General features: G+C 47.2%; 1 protein-coding gene across 5 annotated transcripts in view; it reads right to left on the reverse strand.

Moving 5' to 3' along the window:
• The window catches only part of LOC119173660 (glutamate receptor ionotropic, kainate 3), a 149,841-nt gene that overhangs the window by 48,968 nt on the left and 81,696 nt on the right, over nt 1–19,177 (reverse strand). For 4 of the 5 annotated variants that reach the window (XM_075896129.1, XM_075896132.1, XM_075896131.1 and 1 more), the window contains 3 exons: nt 17,117–17,304; nt 7,960–8,013; nt 7,206–7,385 (listed from right to left, as the gene is read on the reverse strand). In XM_075896129.1, coding sequence (XP_075752244.1) covers nt 7,206–7,385; nt 7,960–8,013; nt 17,117–17,304 — 422 coding nt within the window. The remainder of the gene's footprint in view (nt 1–7,205; nt 7,386–7,959; nt 8,014–17,116; nt 17,305–19,177) is intronic. The other variant, XM_075896130.1, reaches the window with a different exon arrangement.

Consider the following 19,177-nt stretch of genomic DNA (forward strand, 5'->3'; position numbering starts at 1 on the left):
GGTCAAGGCAACTGCCATACGTGAGACCCCGCAGATATGTGGGGGTACCATCGTTCATGATGGAAAGGTCGTAATCGGAAGCGAATGTAACAATGTTCCGGCCCCTGGCATTCATCCTAGTGCTCCCCCAAAGCATGTGATCGGCGTTGAAGTCACCGGTTATGATCCAAGGCCCATCGGTTCTCATTAGGATGTCTTTTAATCTGTCGCAGTCAAATCGCGATGACGGAGATATATATCCACCAATAAGCGTGAACGAAACTGCATTCTTCTTCACACGAAGACACACGTACTGATTGTCGTCATTTGAACTTATTGGGTGCGAAAGATAAGTCAAGTCTGTGCGAGTGTAAACAATTACTTTGCTACGTTCTTCGGAAGCGGCTGAACAAAAAGCTTCATAACCGGACAATCTATAAGGCGTTGACACGTTTGGTTCACATATGACAAGTATAGGGAATTTATTGGCCCGAACAAATTGGCGCAAGTCCGAGATACGGGACTTCATGCCTCTGGCATTCCACTGAAAAATCGACGCACTTTTAACTTCAGTGCGGAAGTAGAGATTTTGTTGAGCCATTGTGCTTATACGAAGTTAGCAAGAACTGGATTCAGTGCATCCAGTATTTGCAGTGCACTCTTAGCAGACGGAGATTGTATGCTGCTCAGTAGCGTGCGAATCGTGGCAATTAATGATTGCACGATTGCAGCCACTTGCCTGTCTTGGTTGGAAAGATCTCGAACCGGGACGATTGCAGTCACTTGCCTGTCTTGGTTGGAAAGATCTCGAACCGGGAGCGTGGACTGGCCGTCATGAAGCTCCTTCGGTTCGCTTGATGCTGCTTCCCTTGGAAGTGCAGGCCACTCTGTCGCAGTCAGGGTATGCTCACTGGCTTTGTCCTTTACAGCCTTTCCCGCGGCATGTGGTCTGGGAGGCAAAGGAGGTGGTACTGATGAGGGATCACGCAATCGTGTCGAGGAGGTAGCGGGCGTCCTCGAAGACCGACGTCGACGTGAACGACGCCTTCTGGCTTTAGCTGCGGCTTCTCGGTGAGATGAGTGATCGCGCACCATCTCCTTCAAGATGGCAATTTCCTTCTGAATCCGCGGGCAGTCCTTCGATGTGGCTTCATGGGATCCATTGCAATTAGAGCATTTCTTGACAGTTGCGACGCACTTATCCGCTTCATGGTGCTCGGCGCAGCGGTGGCATACCACCGAATTCTCGCAGACGCTGCTCACATGTCCAAGTTTCATGCATTTACGGCACTGGAGAGGCTTTGGAATGAAAGGCCGCACAGCATGTCTGAAGTACCCCACCTTCACATGAGAGGGGAGTGATGTGCTCTTAAACGCAATCTTCACACAGCGAGACTGGTGACATCAAAAATTGGAGTATCAGTTGTTGACTTGACAAGAAGCTGTAAGTCCTTATTGGAAATAGCGACATCAATGTCGTAGATCACGCCGGTTACTACATCACATCCCAAGGGAACATGAGAGCGCACCTGGTTGCTGTCCAAGTCAGTTACACTGCGCAGAACGCCCAACGCACTAGCGTGCAAAACGTTCACAGCCAGTATATTCTTTCTGGCGTTCACTCTTATGTCCGTGATCTCATTTGGCACGAGCGTTTCCAGAGACCTCGACACAGACTGTCTGTTAAGGCGTTTCATGCTGACGGTAGGAAGTGCAGGCAGAAACAGGATGGTAAAAGCGTTCGATTTTGGCGCTTCACTTACAGTTTGAATAGTTGAGGATGAGGATGTCCTCATGTTCCTTCTCTTCGCCTTGCGGCTCACCACAGGTTGGAAACCGTCATCTGAGAAGTCCTCACTGCTGAGATAGTAAGCATGAGTATCTTCACTGTCGCTGTCGCTAGCTTGTCCCATCCGCTTCCTAGAGGCGGTCGCCGCTGACGCCGCTGGTGCCGGCAGGCGCCCGGGGTGGTCTACTTCCATCCCCTCCAAGGGAGCAGCGGAAACTGATCAACAGACTTAAATTACAACTGAAATACGCCGGAGTTAGCAGAAGCAGCTCCTATTCAAAACACACTTCTTCGTCTTCCCCCATCTAAATGTCAACGTCACAAGGAGAGTTGTAGTGCTTCAAGCGCGCAACATGTACAATATCGGTAGCCTGTTGGGTAAATGAAGGCGACGGGGTGGCAGCACCAATTTCATATGTTACAAGAGTAACCACTTGAAGAACTCGGTATGGACCTGGGTAGCGAGTAAGCAGTTTTTCCGACAAGCCAACTTGACGGGTCCAAGACCAGAGCAGGACCAAAGTACCGGGCGGAAAGTGTACGTCGCGGTGTCATTGGTAGTACAAACGCCGTCGTTTTTCTCGAGAGGTCAGAAGACGAGTACGGGTGATTTCGCGTGCATGAGCGGCCCGATCGACAGCTTCCAAAGCATATTCACTGGTTGGTGCTCCAGGGGATGGTATGACGGTGTCTAGAGGCATTATTGATTCTCGGCCGAAAAGCAGAAAAAATGGAGAATAACCAGCAGTGCCATGGCGCGAAGAATTGTAGGCAGATATGCGACGTACAGCAATGCGAGATCCCACTCAGTGTGGTTGGTAGAAACATACTTAATAAGCATGTCTGTAAGAGTTTGATTTAGACGCTCCTTGAGTCCATTGGTTTGTGGGTAGTATGACGTTGTCAGCTTGTGTCTCGTTTTACAGGACTGCAAGATATCGGCTATGACCTTCGACAAAAAGGTGCGGCCACGGTCTGTAAGCAGCTGCCGTGGTGCTCCGCGTTGCAAAATCACGTTTTTGAGAAGGAAGTCAGCGACATCTGTGGAGCAGCTTGTTGGAAGAGCTCGTGTGATGGCATAACGCGTGGCGTAGTTGGTGGCCACCGCTATCCACTTGTTAGCCGAGGAAGTCAAGGGGAAAGGGCCACGTAGGTCCAAGCCAACGTGGTAAAACGGTTGTGACGGAATGTGAAGTGTTTGGAGGCGTCCGGCGGGAAGTGTCGATGGTGTCTTGTGGCGCTGACATTTCTCATAAGCCGCAACGTATCTTCTGATTTAGAGTGCAAGCCTTGGCCAAAAGAAGCGTCGGCGTATTCGGTCGTAAGTGTGTGACACACCAAGGTAACCAGCAGTCGGATGGTCATGAAGTTCATGTAGAACTTTCGAGAGAAGGTGTTTCAGAATAAGCGGCCGGGCCGGTCCATCCTGCTCAAAACTTTGGTGGTATAATACGCCATCGTGGAGTACGAATGAGTGATGGAACTGATTGGAAGATGGTGATTCAAGGCGCTCAATGATAGCACGCACGGACGCATCATTGTGCTGCTCGTCACCGATGCATGTGATTTGCGAAAGGAAAGAGACGCAAGACTCGGTGTCGGTGTCAGGAGTAGTGCTTGACTCAGCAACCGAGTAGCGGGAGAGGCAGTCTGCCTACTGATGTAGCCGTCCTGACTTGTACGTCACCAAATAGGTATTCTCTTGCAGTCGCAGAGCCCAGCGCTCGAGCCGGCCAGTAGGATCCTTGAGTGACGTAAGCCAACATAGCGCGTGATGGTCAGTTATCACAGAGAAATTTCCGCCAAATAAGTATGGGCCGAACTTTGAGATTGCCCAAACAAGAGCAAGACATTCACGCTCTGTAATGGAATAGTTGCGCTCAGCAGCTGTGAGGAAGCGGCTAGCGTAGGTGACATTTCGGTCGTGTCCCCGTTGGCGTTAGGCTTAGACGGCTCTGATTCCGGGACCACTAGCATCGGTTCGGAGTTCTGTCGGAGCAGATGGGTCAAAGTGAGCCAATATAGGTGGAGTCGTCAGTAGAGTGATTAGGTGAGAAAACGCAGCAGCTTGGTCCGTACCCCACGTAAATGTGACGTCTTTCTTCAGAAGCTCTGTGAGGGGTCGAGCGATGGTCGCGAAATTATTCACAAACCTTCTAAAATAGGAACAAAGTTCCACAAAACTCCGGACGTCTTTGGCTGACTGGCGTACAGGAAAACTGGTGACTGCACAAATTTTCTCGAGGTCTGGCTGTACACCAGAGGCGTCGACAAGGTGGCCCAACACTGTAATTTGCCGGCGTCTGAAATGGAACCTCGACGAGTTTAATTGAAGGCATGCAGTGTGGCTTATGTCGAGAATAGCTGACAAACGCTGAAAGTGGGTCTCAAATGTTTGGGAAAATACAACGGCATTGTCAAGATAACACACCCATGTTGGCCAATGTAGCAGAGAGTCCATCATGTGATAGAACGTGGCTGGGGCATCACATGGCCCAAACGGCATAACATTAAACTGATATAGGCCGTCTAGAGTTACAAACGCAGTCTTTTCTTGGTCTTTTTCGTCGACAGACATCTGCCAGTAGCCGGAACGTAAGTCTATTGAAGAAAAGTATCGGACACCGTGGAGACAATCGATACCGTCATCGATGCGGGGTAAAGGATAAACGTCCTCTTTCGTGATTCTATTCAGATGGCGGTAATCCAGGCAGAAGCGCCACGTGCCATCTTTCTTTTTAACGAGCACAACAGGGGACGCCCAGGGGATCGAAGAGGGTTCAATATTTACTTTGGCTAGCATCTTGGGGACTTCTTGTTGAAAACTTTGCGCTCGGTGGCATACGCCCGGTATGGTCGCTGATGAATGGGGTGAGAATCATCTGTGTTATTGCGGTGTTTGACGAGTGAAGTTTGGCCAAGTGGACGGCTGTCGATGTCGAATATGTCGTGGTAGGAAGCCAGAAGGCAGCATAGCGCGGCTGACTTTTTAGGTTTGAGGTCCAGGGTGATCATGCAGCGTAAGGTCGCATCGAAGCACGTGGCATTCTGCGAGTGATGTGGGTGATCGGGACATACATCTGCCGTGAAACAGGGGACGTGGTCGTCAATGAAGGGTCTTAGCGTGGTGACCGAAATTCCTTGAGGTAGCACTTGTTTTATGAAACCGAAATTCATAACAGGTTGATAATGTTTGGTTAGGGGCGATGATTACGATGGAGTGTGGGACAGTAAGGTCATGCGGCAGAAGAACATCAGTAATAGGCGTCACGATATAATCACCGTCGAGCACGGAGAAGGTGTTGACAGGTCAACGAATGTGAGAGCTGTAGCTGGTACCCGGAAGAAGTCAGTGGTGCACAGGCTGTTTGAAAGTTCAGGGTGAAAAACCGGGAGAAGAGGACGTTCTAGGCAGAGAGTACCAGAGGCAGAATCAATCAGGGCAGAATGCATCATTAGGAAGTCCATGCCGATAGATTAGGTCATAACGGCAATTTTCAAACACCGTAAATAAAACGGGAACATGGTGGCCGGCAATGCTATACTCATTCCAGTGATGGCAACAGTTCCACCATCAGCTACACGAAAGGCTTTAGTCGCTGCAGGCGTGATGACTTTTTTGAGTTGGCGACACAGGTGAGCACTGATTATGGACACTTGAGCTCCGGTATAAACTAACGCCGTCAAAAAAATGCCGTGCACATACACCTCAATTAAGTTCGTATTAGTGGGAATGTCAACGAAGGATTTGGATCAGTTGCAATTGGTGCAGTACTACCTCCCGGAGCTGCATGGTCTAGTTTTCCGTCCGAGAGGATCCATAGTTAACCGGCGACGGATAGTGGCTTGGTTGGGGTGATGGGGAACGGCGGCGTTGATGTGACGGCGAACGAGCGGTAGAGCGGTTAAGGACGTCGGAAGAAGGGTACACACGACTGAGTGAATACCGACGGGAGTCCTCGTATGAGCGAGAAGCGGAAAATGGGCTCTAATTTGAGGGCGTCTTAGTGCTGCAGCAGTAGCGGGAGATATGGCACACTCGGTGCCAGTGGGAGCAGATCAGTTTGCCATCTGCAGTTCTCCATTCCTTCGGATTGCGAGATCGTGGAAAAATTGTGAGTCATGGCGCGGTGCATTTATTGTCATTGGTCTGGAGGTGGGTCGAGAGACAGAGCAGGCCACAGGAAAACCGAGCTTTGCAATTTCTTACCTCACGACGGCTTGAATAACGGGGACCGCTGAAGGCGTTTGTGTGGCGCAATGGTCGAGCGGATGTGTAGGAAATGGTGCCGGACTTGACGCCTCAAGCTCCCGTCAAACTATTCGTGTCACGCTCTCCTGCATGGGCGGTGTGGCACCGAGATCGGTGCAGGTTGATGTAACAGCCGTGTTTGGTAGCCACGTAAATTGAGGCAGAACACGGTGGCTTTTGTCCTTTTCGAAGCGGTGGCATTCTTTGATAATCATATCTACAGTCGTGACGTTGGTGTAGACGAGCAAGTTGAAGGCGTCGTCCGCGATGCCCTTGAGTATGTGGCCCACCTTGTCAGTCTTTGTCATTTGCTCGTCCACTTTTCAGCACAACGTGAGCTCGTCCTGTATGTGCGGTACATACGACTCTGTTGAGGTCTGCACACGAGTGGCGAGTTGTTTTCGCGCTTCCATTTGGCAACCGGACGGGCCCCCAAAGATGTCGCGTAGTTTGTCCTTGAAGGTATCTCCACTGGTGAGCTCGGCCTCATGGGTGTCGAAACAGACACGTGGGGTGCCTTCCATGTAAAATATTACGTTGGCGAGCATCATGGTAGGGTCCCATCAGTGTGTATGGGTAACACGCTCGTACATACGGAACCAGTAGTCAACGTCAAGCCCAGGCTGTGCGGAGAATGTACCGGGATCACGGTTGGTGGGCATAGTCAGGTATGTAGTGGCTGGAGCTACAGACGGAGACGCTCAAGGGCTGTTGTCATTGGTAGCCATGGCGGTGTGGCCATTGCGATGCTTCGTGGTGAAGACGGGGAACGTTCCACCTCCACCAAATATGTTACAGACAAAAAGAGACGCCATATCGACGAGGCTGGGGATTAGATGTATTCAAAACGAGTGGTAATGGCGTGACCTGTTCGCCAGCAATCGATCTGAGACCGCCCTTTGTCTTCTGCGACCGGCACTCACGCGCGTCGCCCCCTAGAATATCAATATACAGCCATGTAGCAATGTTATAAACTAAGGTAGCAACAAAGTTTTTCCTATTCGGTTCTGTCACAACCACATCTTTACTTTTAGCGGGCAAGTAGTCTTTACCATGTTAAAGCGCGTAGATCACAAACACCGACAGGCCAGTGTGTATAGCGGATTTAACCCTCCAAATTGTGGTATTTTTAAGCTCCAAACACTCTAAGCTAATACATGTACAAGCCAACAGTGGTAGACTCACCCGCACAAGATTGCTGGAAGGTCTCTGGCCCAGGAAAACAGGGTGAAGTCCTTTGCGAGCGTACGCATTACGTACCACGCTGATGTCTTGCTCCCACAATTCCCTGTTCAGCAGTTCGAAGCCGGTCAGGTTGGTGCCCGAATTTCGGAAGTGTGTGAGGTCCAGGGTATGCATGTCCTGCTTTGAATAAACATTGAATAAAAGCATGCAGACATTCTCCAAAACGATGAAACACGTGTATTCTATGTACGTTGGAAATGCAAGTTAGTTTTAGTGCATACAGCATTTCAGTAGACAAAAAGAAGGTGAGCCGCAGGATCCTTTTTTTTTTCTTTTCGCATGCTGCAGTGGTATTGCATTGGCCTGTAATATATGTACGGAATAAATGCTTATTTGGCCATCACCTTGAGAGTCCGAAATACTAGTAGCATTGAAAGACAACAAGGAGCTCGTTTTGAATAGGCCAGGATTTTTTCAGATTTTGTAGCTTGAGGGAGTTTGCGAAATCAATATCTGCTTACAAATTGCTGTTAGGGCTTTCAAACAGATACGAGAAGAAAGATTCTGGCAAAAAGAAATGATGTACACTTCACATTTTAAGCCTTTCCTATTTCCTGCAATGCATGCTACGCTTGAATAAAAGTGTTACAAATGATAGGGCACAGGATATGTTTCGCAAAAGCTTAGGTGTCAAATTTATGTGGCGTGTATACTTGTCATCATGATACTTGAAGGAAAAGAGCTCACAACTCACCAGTGTTGTCACAATGTAACTGTGATACTCGGTGACCAGTCCTAATTTCTGCGCCTGAAAATGAAAGTAACAGCTTTGGAAAACAAAGAAGCATTACGTGTGTTGTGGTCGCTTCAATAAACTTCGAAATGTAGTCGCACAGAGTTAAGATCACGGCGCTTGAAAGGCAAATGCTACAGGTTTTTTGGTAAGTGAAGAGAGAGAGAGAAGTAAACGTTTATTTTGAAACAGTGCCCCGAGCTATGCCCGATGTCACCCTGAGGTGGGAGGGCTCCTTAGTCCAGGAACCTCCTGGCTTCTACTGTCCTCTTGGCCCTGGCGACAAGTTGTTGTTGGTCTTCTAGGTTCTCGAGACCGAGCTCTGCCTCCCACGCTTCGGTTAGGTCTTCCGGCCGTCCTGCTTCATTATCAGTCGTGTGTGGTTGCAAATACGTCTGGCGATACACTGGCATGCAGGGAGCAAGTGTGCCAGGGTGTCTGGTACGTTGCAAAGCGGGCAGGCTTTGCAACGTACAGGCGGCTTGTCAGTGCAAAGCCTGCAAAATTCATGCAGAGTGCAAAATTCGTGCAGGCGGCTTGCGAGTCGGTGAAAAGCACCGCGGCGTCTGTACATGTTGTGGTTGCTAGAGCAATCGCCGATTCTTCTGCGGCGTCTGAATTGAGTGCGTTGACCGTGGCCGACGCTAATACTCGGCCTTGAGAATGTACAACGCTGACAGCGTACGTGTTTCTATGCGGATACTTGGCCGCGTCAGTGTAGCGGGCGTCCGGGTCTTCCTTGAACTTTCGTTGAATAGCGTCCGCTCTAGCCTTGCGTCTAGGTTTGTGGAAAGTAGGATGCATGTTGCGTGGAATAGGTGCGATGGACAGCGACTCCCTAACGTACAGCGGGATGCGCTTTTTCCGCTCTGCATCGGCGATGAAGGTATCGCTGTAGTTGAGGTACCGGAGCACCGACCTCCCCGTGGGTGTCAGCTTGAGCCTCTCCAGCTGGCTGTTCCTATGCGCTTCTATGAGCTTTGCCGCGTGTTGTGGACGCCCATTTTTAGGAGACATGTAGTAGAGGCTATTGGAGGAAGTTCCAGGGCTACTTTAGTGGCCTTTCTTATCATGATATTAAGTTTTTTTCAATTTCAGCGGTTTTTAAATTCAGGTACGGCGTGCCATACGTAATGCGGCTGCTGAACAGAGCTTGCATTATACGTAGCGTGTCGTGCTCTTCGAGTCCGTTTAGTTTATTCGCGATCCTCTTGACGAGGTGCGTGAGTTGTGATAGTGTCCGTTGGGGTCTAGGTAGGGTGGCAGCTCCCGATCCATCCTTGTAGATGTGAACTCCAAGTACTCGAAGGGTCTCGACTTTTGAAATTAAGGTCCCTTTGAGCATTACGCTTGGGTCGGACTCGTTGTATAGAGGCGGTCTTCGCTTTGAGGACGATGTGCTTGAATTTCTCGGGGGCTCAGCAGAGACCGCAGTTTCTGAGATACCATTCTCTGGTATCTACGGCGGTTTGTAGACAGGTCTCTTGCCTCCCAGTGTTCGAAGCCCTGGTTCATAGCGTGATGCCATCAGCATAGATCGCGTGCCGTAAATCTGGTATTTTGTCAAGAAGTTTTGGCAGATTGATCGTAGCCACATTGGAAAGTAACGGCGAGATGACCGAACCCTGCGGCGTGCCTTTTTTAGTAGTTGGAAACTTTTGCTGCGTATGTTGCCCACAGTTGCCGTACGGTCCGTCAGAAAGTTTCTGACATACGTGTAGGTACTAAAGCCGCAGCCAACGCCTTCGAGGTTGTTGAAGATCGCGTCGTGGCTGACGTTATCGAAGGCCGCCTTGACGTCGACTCCGAATATGGAGTACTTTCTTCGATGAGTAAGGTGATCAAGGAGGTCTTCTTTGAGTGGTACGAGCACGTCATGCGTCGAAAGATGCTGCCTGAAGTCGAACATGGTGTCCGGTAGGTGCCTACTGTCTTCCAGGTACTGGGTTAGGCGGTCGTGCACCATGTGTTCGAACAGCTTTCCCACGCATGAGGTGAAAGAAATTGGTCGTAGGTTCTCCTTGCCATCTGGTTTGTTAGGCTTAGGGATCATGGTGCTTCCATACCGCAGGTGGCTCTCCTTTATCCCAGCAGTCGTTGTGATATCGGAGAAGAGCCGTGGTGGCCTGGTGCGGTAGGTTGCGCAAGTGCTTGTTGACAATCCTGTTTGTTCCGGGGCTGCTATTTCTTGTCAACTTCGTTAGGGCTGTGTGCAGTTCAGCCTGGCTGAAGGGCTGGTCGAGTTCAGTGTTTGGTGCGCTAGCGTATTCTTTGGTGTGAATTGAAGCCCGAGTGGGTGCATCGCCACAGAGCTTCTTTTGTATTTCTTTTAGGAGGTGTTCTTCTGTACCGGCGTAGTTTCGAATAGGCCTCTGAAGGTGCTGCTTCTGTGCTGCTTTGGAGGGTTGCGTGGCTAGAAGTGTGCGTAGTATATGCCAGGTCTCCTTGGTTCTCAAAGTCCCCTGCAGCTTGTCACAGAAAGCGGGCCAGTTCTGCCTGGCCAATTGGTTCGCATATTCTTGAAATTGCTCGGTGAGCAGAAAAAAGCACTTCCGTAACTTTTTGTCTAGTTTTTGCCGCTTCCACTGTTTTAGAAGTCCTCTTCTAGCCTCCCAAAGGTGGAGGAGATGTGCGTAACGGTGGGTGTATCGACGTCAAGCTGTATGTCCTCAGTGTAGCGTTCGGCTATCTTGAGCACATTCTTAAAGCAGTCTTCAATGTTGAATATGGTGGTTCTAACGTCAAGGTCATTCCTAAATGATTGCCATTCTGTTAACCGCGCTATTCCAGCCTTGGTCTGTTTAAGAGTTTGCGCTACAGAGAGCTGGGTGATGTGATGATCACTACCTAAAGTTTTCGGTAGCACATGCCACTCTGCCCCAGTGACGTTCGCCGTAAATGTAAGATCAGGATTTGTAACTCAGGGGACGCTGACCCCTATTTTCGTCTTCTGAAGAGGGTCGTTCCACAGGGCTAGTCTGCGATGTTGAGCAGTATAGTGCACCCTAGAACCCTTCCTCGTGATGATATGATAGCCCCATACCGTGTGAGAGGCGTTAAAGTCTTCCATTAATTTGATCTAGTGGCCAGTCGTGCGTTTCCTGATTTCTCGTATGAAGTGATCAAAGTCTGGTAGTTGGTCTCGTGGGGGGCTGTATATATTGGTTATGAAAAGCCTTTGCTGCGTCTTTCATTCCGGCAGAATCTCTATTATTGTATGTTCTATCTGAGTCTCCTCGATTTCGTGTTCTTGCGTTGAATGTGCTTTCTTGAAAAGTATGGCAGTGCGTTGGGTTTGTGCGCAGGTCGTGTACTCTTGCTGTTTTACGTTCTGCGTGCTGGTTTCCTGAAGTGCAATGATGTCTGTTTGGTTAAGCTTGATGAATTCTTGTAGGCTTGCGTGTCGAGGGTGGTATGACCGACAGTTTCATTTCCATATGCGTAAAGTTGAATGCTGGTTTCTATACTTATGGCTAGGGATTGCCATCTTCGATCGATTCGATGTCACGCCTGCGATCGCGACTCGGCGAGGCTGAGCGAAAAGCATTGTGACTGTTCGCTCGTGCCTTCTTCAGAGTCATTTGGTGTGAGTTGTTCAAGCTGTCGAACTGTGTCATGGTTACGTAAGTTTTCTTCACGTGGGCGGTGAAATTGTTGACTTGCGCAGCAATCCTATCAATTTAGGCATTAGGCGTAGTGATCTTGTGTTCAAACATTGAGGCTGTTTTTTCTAGTGCTGACTGGACAATCTTTTCTATTGTGGCGTGCATGTTACTGAAGAAAGATTCCTCGAATATCCTGGACCTTGTGTTCACTAGGGCTTGGACGCCTACTTTGGTCAGCGTCGTTGCCGGCTCTGTGCTTGAGTTTGCTTGTTCTTGATATTTTTGTTCTGCATTGTCCGAATGTCTTTGCTGATGCGTGCACTTTTCAAGTAGTTTGTCAATGAGCTCTTGTAATCGTTTTTGACTCTGAAGCAGTTTATTTATGAGGCTTTGTTGGCTTTGCAGTTGGCTGTGCTGATTCTGGAGCTTTTTTTCTTATTTTTTAGTTTATCTTCGCGAACCTGTATGGATGAGGTGTCCGACTTCAAGGAGGTTAAGCTGCTGCGGTCGTTAGATCCTCTTGCCATGATAGCGGAGCCCACACGTTTAACGGAAGGCGAGCGCGTGCGAGAGCGGGAGCGTGAGCTGGAACGCAGTATTGATTTGGATCTGCTGCGCGTAAAGACGGAACGCGTGCGAGAGCGGGAGCGCGAACTCGAACGCAATATTGACTTGGATCTGCTGCGCGTGGAGACGCGGCCCTCATTGTCACTTTTAAAGGTAGCGGCTGATATGTTAACCTTAGGGAACTCTTTCCCGCTGGCGTTTAAGTTGTTGTCTATTTCTTGAAGCCTGCTGAGGTGCTGTTGTCGTAGGTTCTATGGCGGTGGACTTGGCTTTAGTCTTCTTTTGCGTTCCTTACTTGCTGTTTCGTGTCCTTCTCCGCAGATCTTGCAGATGGGTGCACAATCATGTCCCTGCGTTTATACGGCCTTGCCGCATTTATAGCAGAAATCTAGGATAGGTTTCAGACAGATGTCTTGGCGGTGACCCGTATTGCCACAAGCTCGGCAATACTGCACTGACTTACGATATGGTCTGCAGCGGAAGTCCACGCTATGGAAAATTATGTAGTAGGGAAGAAGACGACTGCCGCAGTCGATTGACCTAGCATTCGGGCCTGAGGAACTGTGTATCTTGCCGGTGCGCCAATACCAGCCATGAGTTCTGTGGTGCTCGTGCCGGGTATCAAACCACTGATGACGCCTCTGGAGACATCATCCGGTGTTCTGATGTTGCCATTCACAGTGTAGAAATTTCCTCCAAGCTGTATTTTTTGGATGCTTACCAGCTTCTTGGCGTCTTCTTTGGCGGCGGTGCTTGCGTCGATTCGGTTTTCCATTCTCTGGACTTGTACGCGTACCTTGTCGTTAAAGTATTGCTGCGATAGTCCACTCACTCTGCCGATCGCATGCGTGACAGCGACGGTGTTCCATTTGACGAGGTCAAGACCTGCTTGCGGGCGCTAGACAATCCTAAAGTCATCGAGTGGCAGAGGTTGCATCTTGGGCCTGCGTTGTTGCTGCGATGGTGATGACTTCAGCGCCTGCTTTGTGATAGGTGGCTGCTCTGTGAGTTGGTTGACTGGTGTCCTTGCATTGGCGGCAGCCTTCTTGCCTCCCTTATTTCTCGTGATCCAAGCGCTTTCCGTTGCATTTGCTCTCGCACTGCCAGCGTCATAGGTCCACAAATTTTCTGTTGTTTTGTTTGCTTCCACTGGGCCAGTTTGCATTGCATTTTCTTCGTCTTGCTGGTTTCTTTGCATTTCACCTGCTGCAGCTGCGTCTCGGCTCATTCTAAGAGGTTTTCGCCACTGCGAAGACGAGCGCTCGTGCCATGCCATCAGGTGCGCCTGAGCGCGTTGTGCACGCGCCGCGCAGCTTTGCTAAGGAACGAACTTGGCGTTAGGCTTACTAAACTGGACGTGCGCTTGTCGGGCATTGAGTCTTGTATTATGAGACAGGATGCACTCACCCAAAAGAAGCTAGTGTCCGCCGATTCCTCGTGTCTTGGCGGTTGAGGCTGTGAAACTCTTGAGTTCGTCACTGGCCTTGCTTCGGGTTGAAAAGCACGAAAAGCAGAAGCCCATACGAGACGCGTCTGGTCTATATGGCCCCCTAGCGGTGAATCTCGGCAAGTGAAAGTTTAAAAAGTATTGACTAATTCAGCATGCACGTACAACTAACAAATTCATGAATTTTGTTTCGTTCACACTTAAAACCTCCTACACCTAAATTTCATTAAAAAAGTCCTCATAAAGGCTCCTATGAAAAACAATGGTCATGTAAGCTGACAATATCAGCAATAAAAAACTTGATCGATTTTTAAGAATATTTTAAACATGTTGTTGAAGTATAAGAGTAGATTTTTATTCATTATTTACTACATGCTGCGCACATCAGGCCCATGCGGTTTAGCCAAAACACAGTTAAAAAGTAAAACAATCTTGTTAGCTCAACTATTTAGCCCTTAGCTTACATTTTTGAGTAACCCACATCATGCAATAAAAGTGTGCAGAAGAAATGATACAGTGCGTTATTTGTGTGTTACAGTGTATTCGTGTGATACAGTGTGTTATTTATTTAATGAATTATGGTGCCCGAAGAAAAAGAGAGTATTTGAACCGGTCAGTTTGGGCGAAATAGTGGGTTAGAGCATTTGGGTGACGTTGGTGAGTAGGCCTCGTCAATAGCGGACTCAAGTATGCTGCCAGATCGAAAGCGAGATTTTCACTAAGTAGAAGTGTCAGAAAATGAAGCCGCTGTGTTTTTTTTTTTGACATGATTCAAGACTGTGGATGTCATTCGACTGTATCAGTTCAGTTAGATTTTTACTAAGTACATGTGACAAAAAGTGAAGCCGCCATGTGTTTTTTTTTTTTTTGACGTGATTCGAGATTAGGGATGTCATTCGCCTGTATCACTTCAGTTGGTTAGTCGAAAGTAGAAAGGTTCAAGCAAATTAAGTAATAATGCGCAAGAAGATTAACAGAGAACGGAGCATGTTTTGGTTTTTATTTAAAAAATATAGTTTTCTGAAGGCAGAGAAAGATATATTTTCTACATGAAATTTCCAGGAAAAGTTCATGCAAATTGTGACACCTAAATATTTATAGGTGACTAATTTAAGAGGAGAAGAGCCAGGCATATAATTATAGTATGGGGAAGATTTCTTTCGGGAAATTGGTAAACGACCCTTTTTTCCGCATTCAAGGCAATTTCCAATTTAAGCATCATTAGAAAATGTGACAGACTTTTGTTTACGTCATATTGGTCACTAACGCGGACAATGTTTTTAACAGTGCACAATCATAGGCGTGAATAGCCTTACTTGAACATTTGTTTTAACTTCATTAACAATGTCTTTCGCATACAGAAGAAACAACAAAGGACCCAGTACATTTCCCTGCGGTACTCGAGAGGTGACTGGCCGACAGGCCGAGTGGTGCCCACCTATATCCAAGAACTGCTCGAAATTTTTTTAGGCATTCAGCTATCCAAGGAAGAAACAATTCAAGAATATTATATTTTCCTTGCCTAACTGTTAGTTTGACATGAGTTACCTTATTGAAATCTTTGCTAAAGTCCAAAAGAAAATAAATTGATTTGATCTTTATTGACCTTAGCACAAGCAAAAGTATGAATGACAGTGAACTAATTTAGGGCTATTGTAATAACATGTTTATTAATTTACAGCAAGAAGATGTTATTGAAATTGGATGATAGTTATTTACACGGAGGTAACGGTTGTACCATTTAGCTGCCTTTCTTAAAATAGCTCCACGGTGTGGAAGTTTCTGGTTACTGTACTGCTCTTCAGCATCTGCAGTGTATTATATTGCTAGCAAACGTCTATGCTTCAAAGGTCTTCCTTGTTTATAATCGTGCTGACTGTGGCATTTGAACAATTTGTAACATTTATTTATTCTTAAAATTATGTACGTATCCATAAAACTATTTTATTTATTAATACTACTATGCCAGCGTCCATAAAATATTATGAACGCTGGCATAGTAGTATTAGTAGTAGCATAGTGGCGCTAATAAAAAAATAACTTGAATGAGCAAACAGATGAACATTGCAGCAATCTTACAACACAACAATCCGCTACAACGTCGATGCTCTGCTACGTCATCAAAAAACATTTAAACACGTTTGTTAGTACAGCCATCATAAGGTGAGGCACACAAAACGAAGTTAGATGTTGTTTTTAAATACACCGTACACATACAAGTTCACTTGTTTTGCTTTTAATTTTTGTTGTTATGAACATTTATATATTTAATAAGTTCTTGCTTTAATAATTTCGTGTTTTAATAAGTTCTTGCTTTACTAATTTAAGATGAAGGACGCTCCAGTCAGGTAGAAGAACAGTAACGCGTAAATAGTTCTACACAAGCGAGCCGCCAGGCATTAGGCCCAACGCAACTGACATATAGGTGTGGTCTAGCAGTTAGATGTTTTGATGAGATATGGATGACCAGCTAATCAACTTGCCGCAATGGTCGAGCTTCTGGCTTTATTTTCTTTGCGGGGCACAAGTTTACCTAATTTTTTAAATAATGATGAAGTTTAGCCTCCATTGTTCTTGAAACCGCCTCACACTTCCGGTTGTTTCACAGCTGCATGATAAGCATGAATAATAGCACTCCCCTAGCCCTAGAACTTATGCAATGACCACTGGAAGGAATGTTCACCCGCCTATCGATGAAGCACGGTAAATATGTATTATGCAACATATTTTCTTCTCAAGCATGACGTCTTGATACTTCAGTGTCTGCCAAAGAGGAAAGAGGCAGTAAAGCGTCCAGGCGCAAGCAATTTAGATGTTGTTCAGTGAACTCATAGAAGTAGTAGAGGGTCCAAAGGTAGAGCTGCCCAAAGGGCCCAGGCATTAAATCTCTGACCGCATGGGGACCCCAATAGCCGCATTTACGTTATGCTACGAGCGTTACCATCTTCTGAGACGAGTGCTGAATTCACAATGGCATTCATTGTTAATTGTAACTCATTATTGTGCACTAACCAAACTAGAGTTGTCAGTGCGCCTCAACAGAAAGCGCAGACGACCACGCATTCTAACTCCCATCAGAAGATGCGCCATAAGATTCGATCTTCAAATTGAGCGGATATGGTGGCGCCATTTAGAATAAATGCACGGAAACTGTGCTATTCTGCCCCTTGAGTCTTTAGGAGAATAAAGTGCGTAGGTCGCCCTTAATATTTATGAAAACCATTGAAATTATTATGTAGGCTTTGTTTGCTCGCTTCTAACATGCAAGAAATGTCCGTGTTTGATTCACATTACCAGTACTACTTACGTTCAATGCCGAATGATTGTAGTTGATCTGTAAATAATTGAACATGCATCAATAAAAATGGTAGTGCAAGTGCAGTTTTCTTGTGGTCTGCTGTTTCGACTGAGTTGTTCCTGTGGAGTCTGTGCTAACTCTATGAAATTGTGAGTCCCTTTCTTTGAAGTCACGTGGCTTCTGCCGCATCAGTTACCTTACCAGATTTAGAACTTCGGCAAGTCTCTCCGCGGTCAGGTCCAGGACAAGATTGCAATCTCCAGACTTGGCTATTTCTCTAAGCAAGGGTCTTGGGTCTTCTTCTACTGTTAGCATGTGAAGGGACACCGGTACCAGCTTGGCGTCAGATGACAATCGCTGGTTGAGCAGTCCGCGTAGTCGAACCAGCGCTGGGGCGAAATGAATAAATTATTGTCGACAATGGGGAAGTATAGCATAGGCAGATGAAAAATCGCCACTACCGACTAACTCCTCACTCAGTTCACGACTTCAGTAACACTTTTCTCAAATTAGCACCTACTGTTGCTTTGCAGAATATTTGCATCTTTCTTTTCTTGCCCCTCGTCGTGTGTTTGAGCTGAATGCAATTCTTAATATTTTGCTGTATCTGGCCCTATTTTATGATTGTTTACTTTCGGATTTGTTGAACAACAATATTAGGTGGTGTAATTACAGAGCACGGTAAGTGAATTCTCACTTCGTCTTACATTAGCAAAGAGTTCCAAAAGGTAAAGTAGGGCCCGTTTTCTTAGCCATGGTTTACATTACATACGGGATTACCAACAAAAAGCCAGTAGTTGTAGTACTAGTAGTAGCAGTAGTAGTAGAAGTAGTATTTTCTGGAGTAGTATAGTAATACTTGCTGCAGTAGTAGTAGTATCAGTAGTAGTATTAGTAGTAGTAGTAGTAGTAGTAGTAGTAGTAGTAGTAGTAGTAGTAGTAGTAGTAGTAGTAGTAGTAGTAGAGAACTTTAACATATACATAACCAGACAGGCAAGAAGGAGCATTATATTGTTGCAAGCTGTGACGAAGAAGAGGGAATTCTTCATTCAGGCGATGAAGATGAAGACTGTAATAGCTTTCGCGTTGTTGTTCGGAGCTGCCGTCTTAGCTTAAGGACTCTCTGTGGACAGAATGAGTAGAATACATTTTTCCCTTCTGTCTTTATTTCAGGTATACTCAATGTCGTGAAGTTTTGGGGGAGGTGCGGGTGGCGACACGGTATAACGGAACTCCGTATCGGACGACGTTTGACGCAACGCACGATGGCAGAAAGGTCGGCCCCTGGAGTGAAAACCGCAACGACAACAATTGTCCTACCACAACTGAAAGACCGGTACGTTCAATGGGACAGACAAAGTTGATATCGAAGAGTGATTGCCCATGTACGAACGTACCAGAAAGAATTAGCGCTGGAATGAAACGTTTATGTTAGCGAACATCCTATTTTACCTGAAAGGGACAGCCAAAGTGCAGTTCGAAGATCACGAGGCAGAAATCTGTAGCTGGGATTAGTGCAGAGAAGATGTGTGCCTCGTTCGGCAAATCAATGGTCAGAAGATAATGGGTGAGAAAGAGCTGGCCTCTCATGCACAAACGTCAAAGTAATCCTACCTATCTTTACTACAGGACCTCCTCGCCTTTTGCCGCCAAGCGGACGACAGCATGGAGGAATCTGAAAAAGTGGTGCATATAATGAAAGAAATATTGGACGATGCATTCAAACTTCTGATCTACAAGGGCTGTGACACGCTAGATACCGTCGTCCGTGTGTTCCAGTGTTTCGAAACCGCCGAAAACCGACGCATTGTCTATCGATTCTCCCCGAGTTCCTCACACGGCAGCAGCGTCGTCTTGCGAAGAGGCCATCTGCCCCAGACACCCATTGACTGCGGAGCACGTGACAAAGATAGGGTGACGTGAACTCAAAGGTACCTTTCCTGCTTCCACTACTTCTCATTTCTGTGATGCCGGCTCGCAAGTGGTACTACTAGTGCATGCCATTGTAGTTCAAGAGCTCTCGACAATTGGCCTAGTCTCTGTGTGCACCATCGTTCCTCAAGACCGATTGACTGTGGGCCACCACTTTCGTCCGCAAAAGGCCGACGCTTCTTCGCAGTCCCACCGTATGGAAGATGGCTGACGACCGGCCCATTTGTTTCCACTCCGACGACCGGCCTATTTGTTTCGTCGTATTGGTCACGTGGGCCGATATTGTAACAGCAGGTGGTATTGGCGTCAGGAATATTATCGGTTTATCAC

This window comes from Rhipicephalus microplus, chromosome 5, assembly GCF_043290135.1.
Source record: "Rhipicephalus microplus isolate Deutch F79 chromosome 5, USDA_Rmic, whole genome shotgun sequence".
NCBI classification, from domain to species: Eukaryota; Metazoa; Arthropoda; class Arachnida; order Ixodida; family Ixodidae; genus Rhipicephalus; species Rhipicephalus microplus.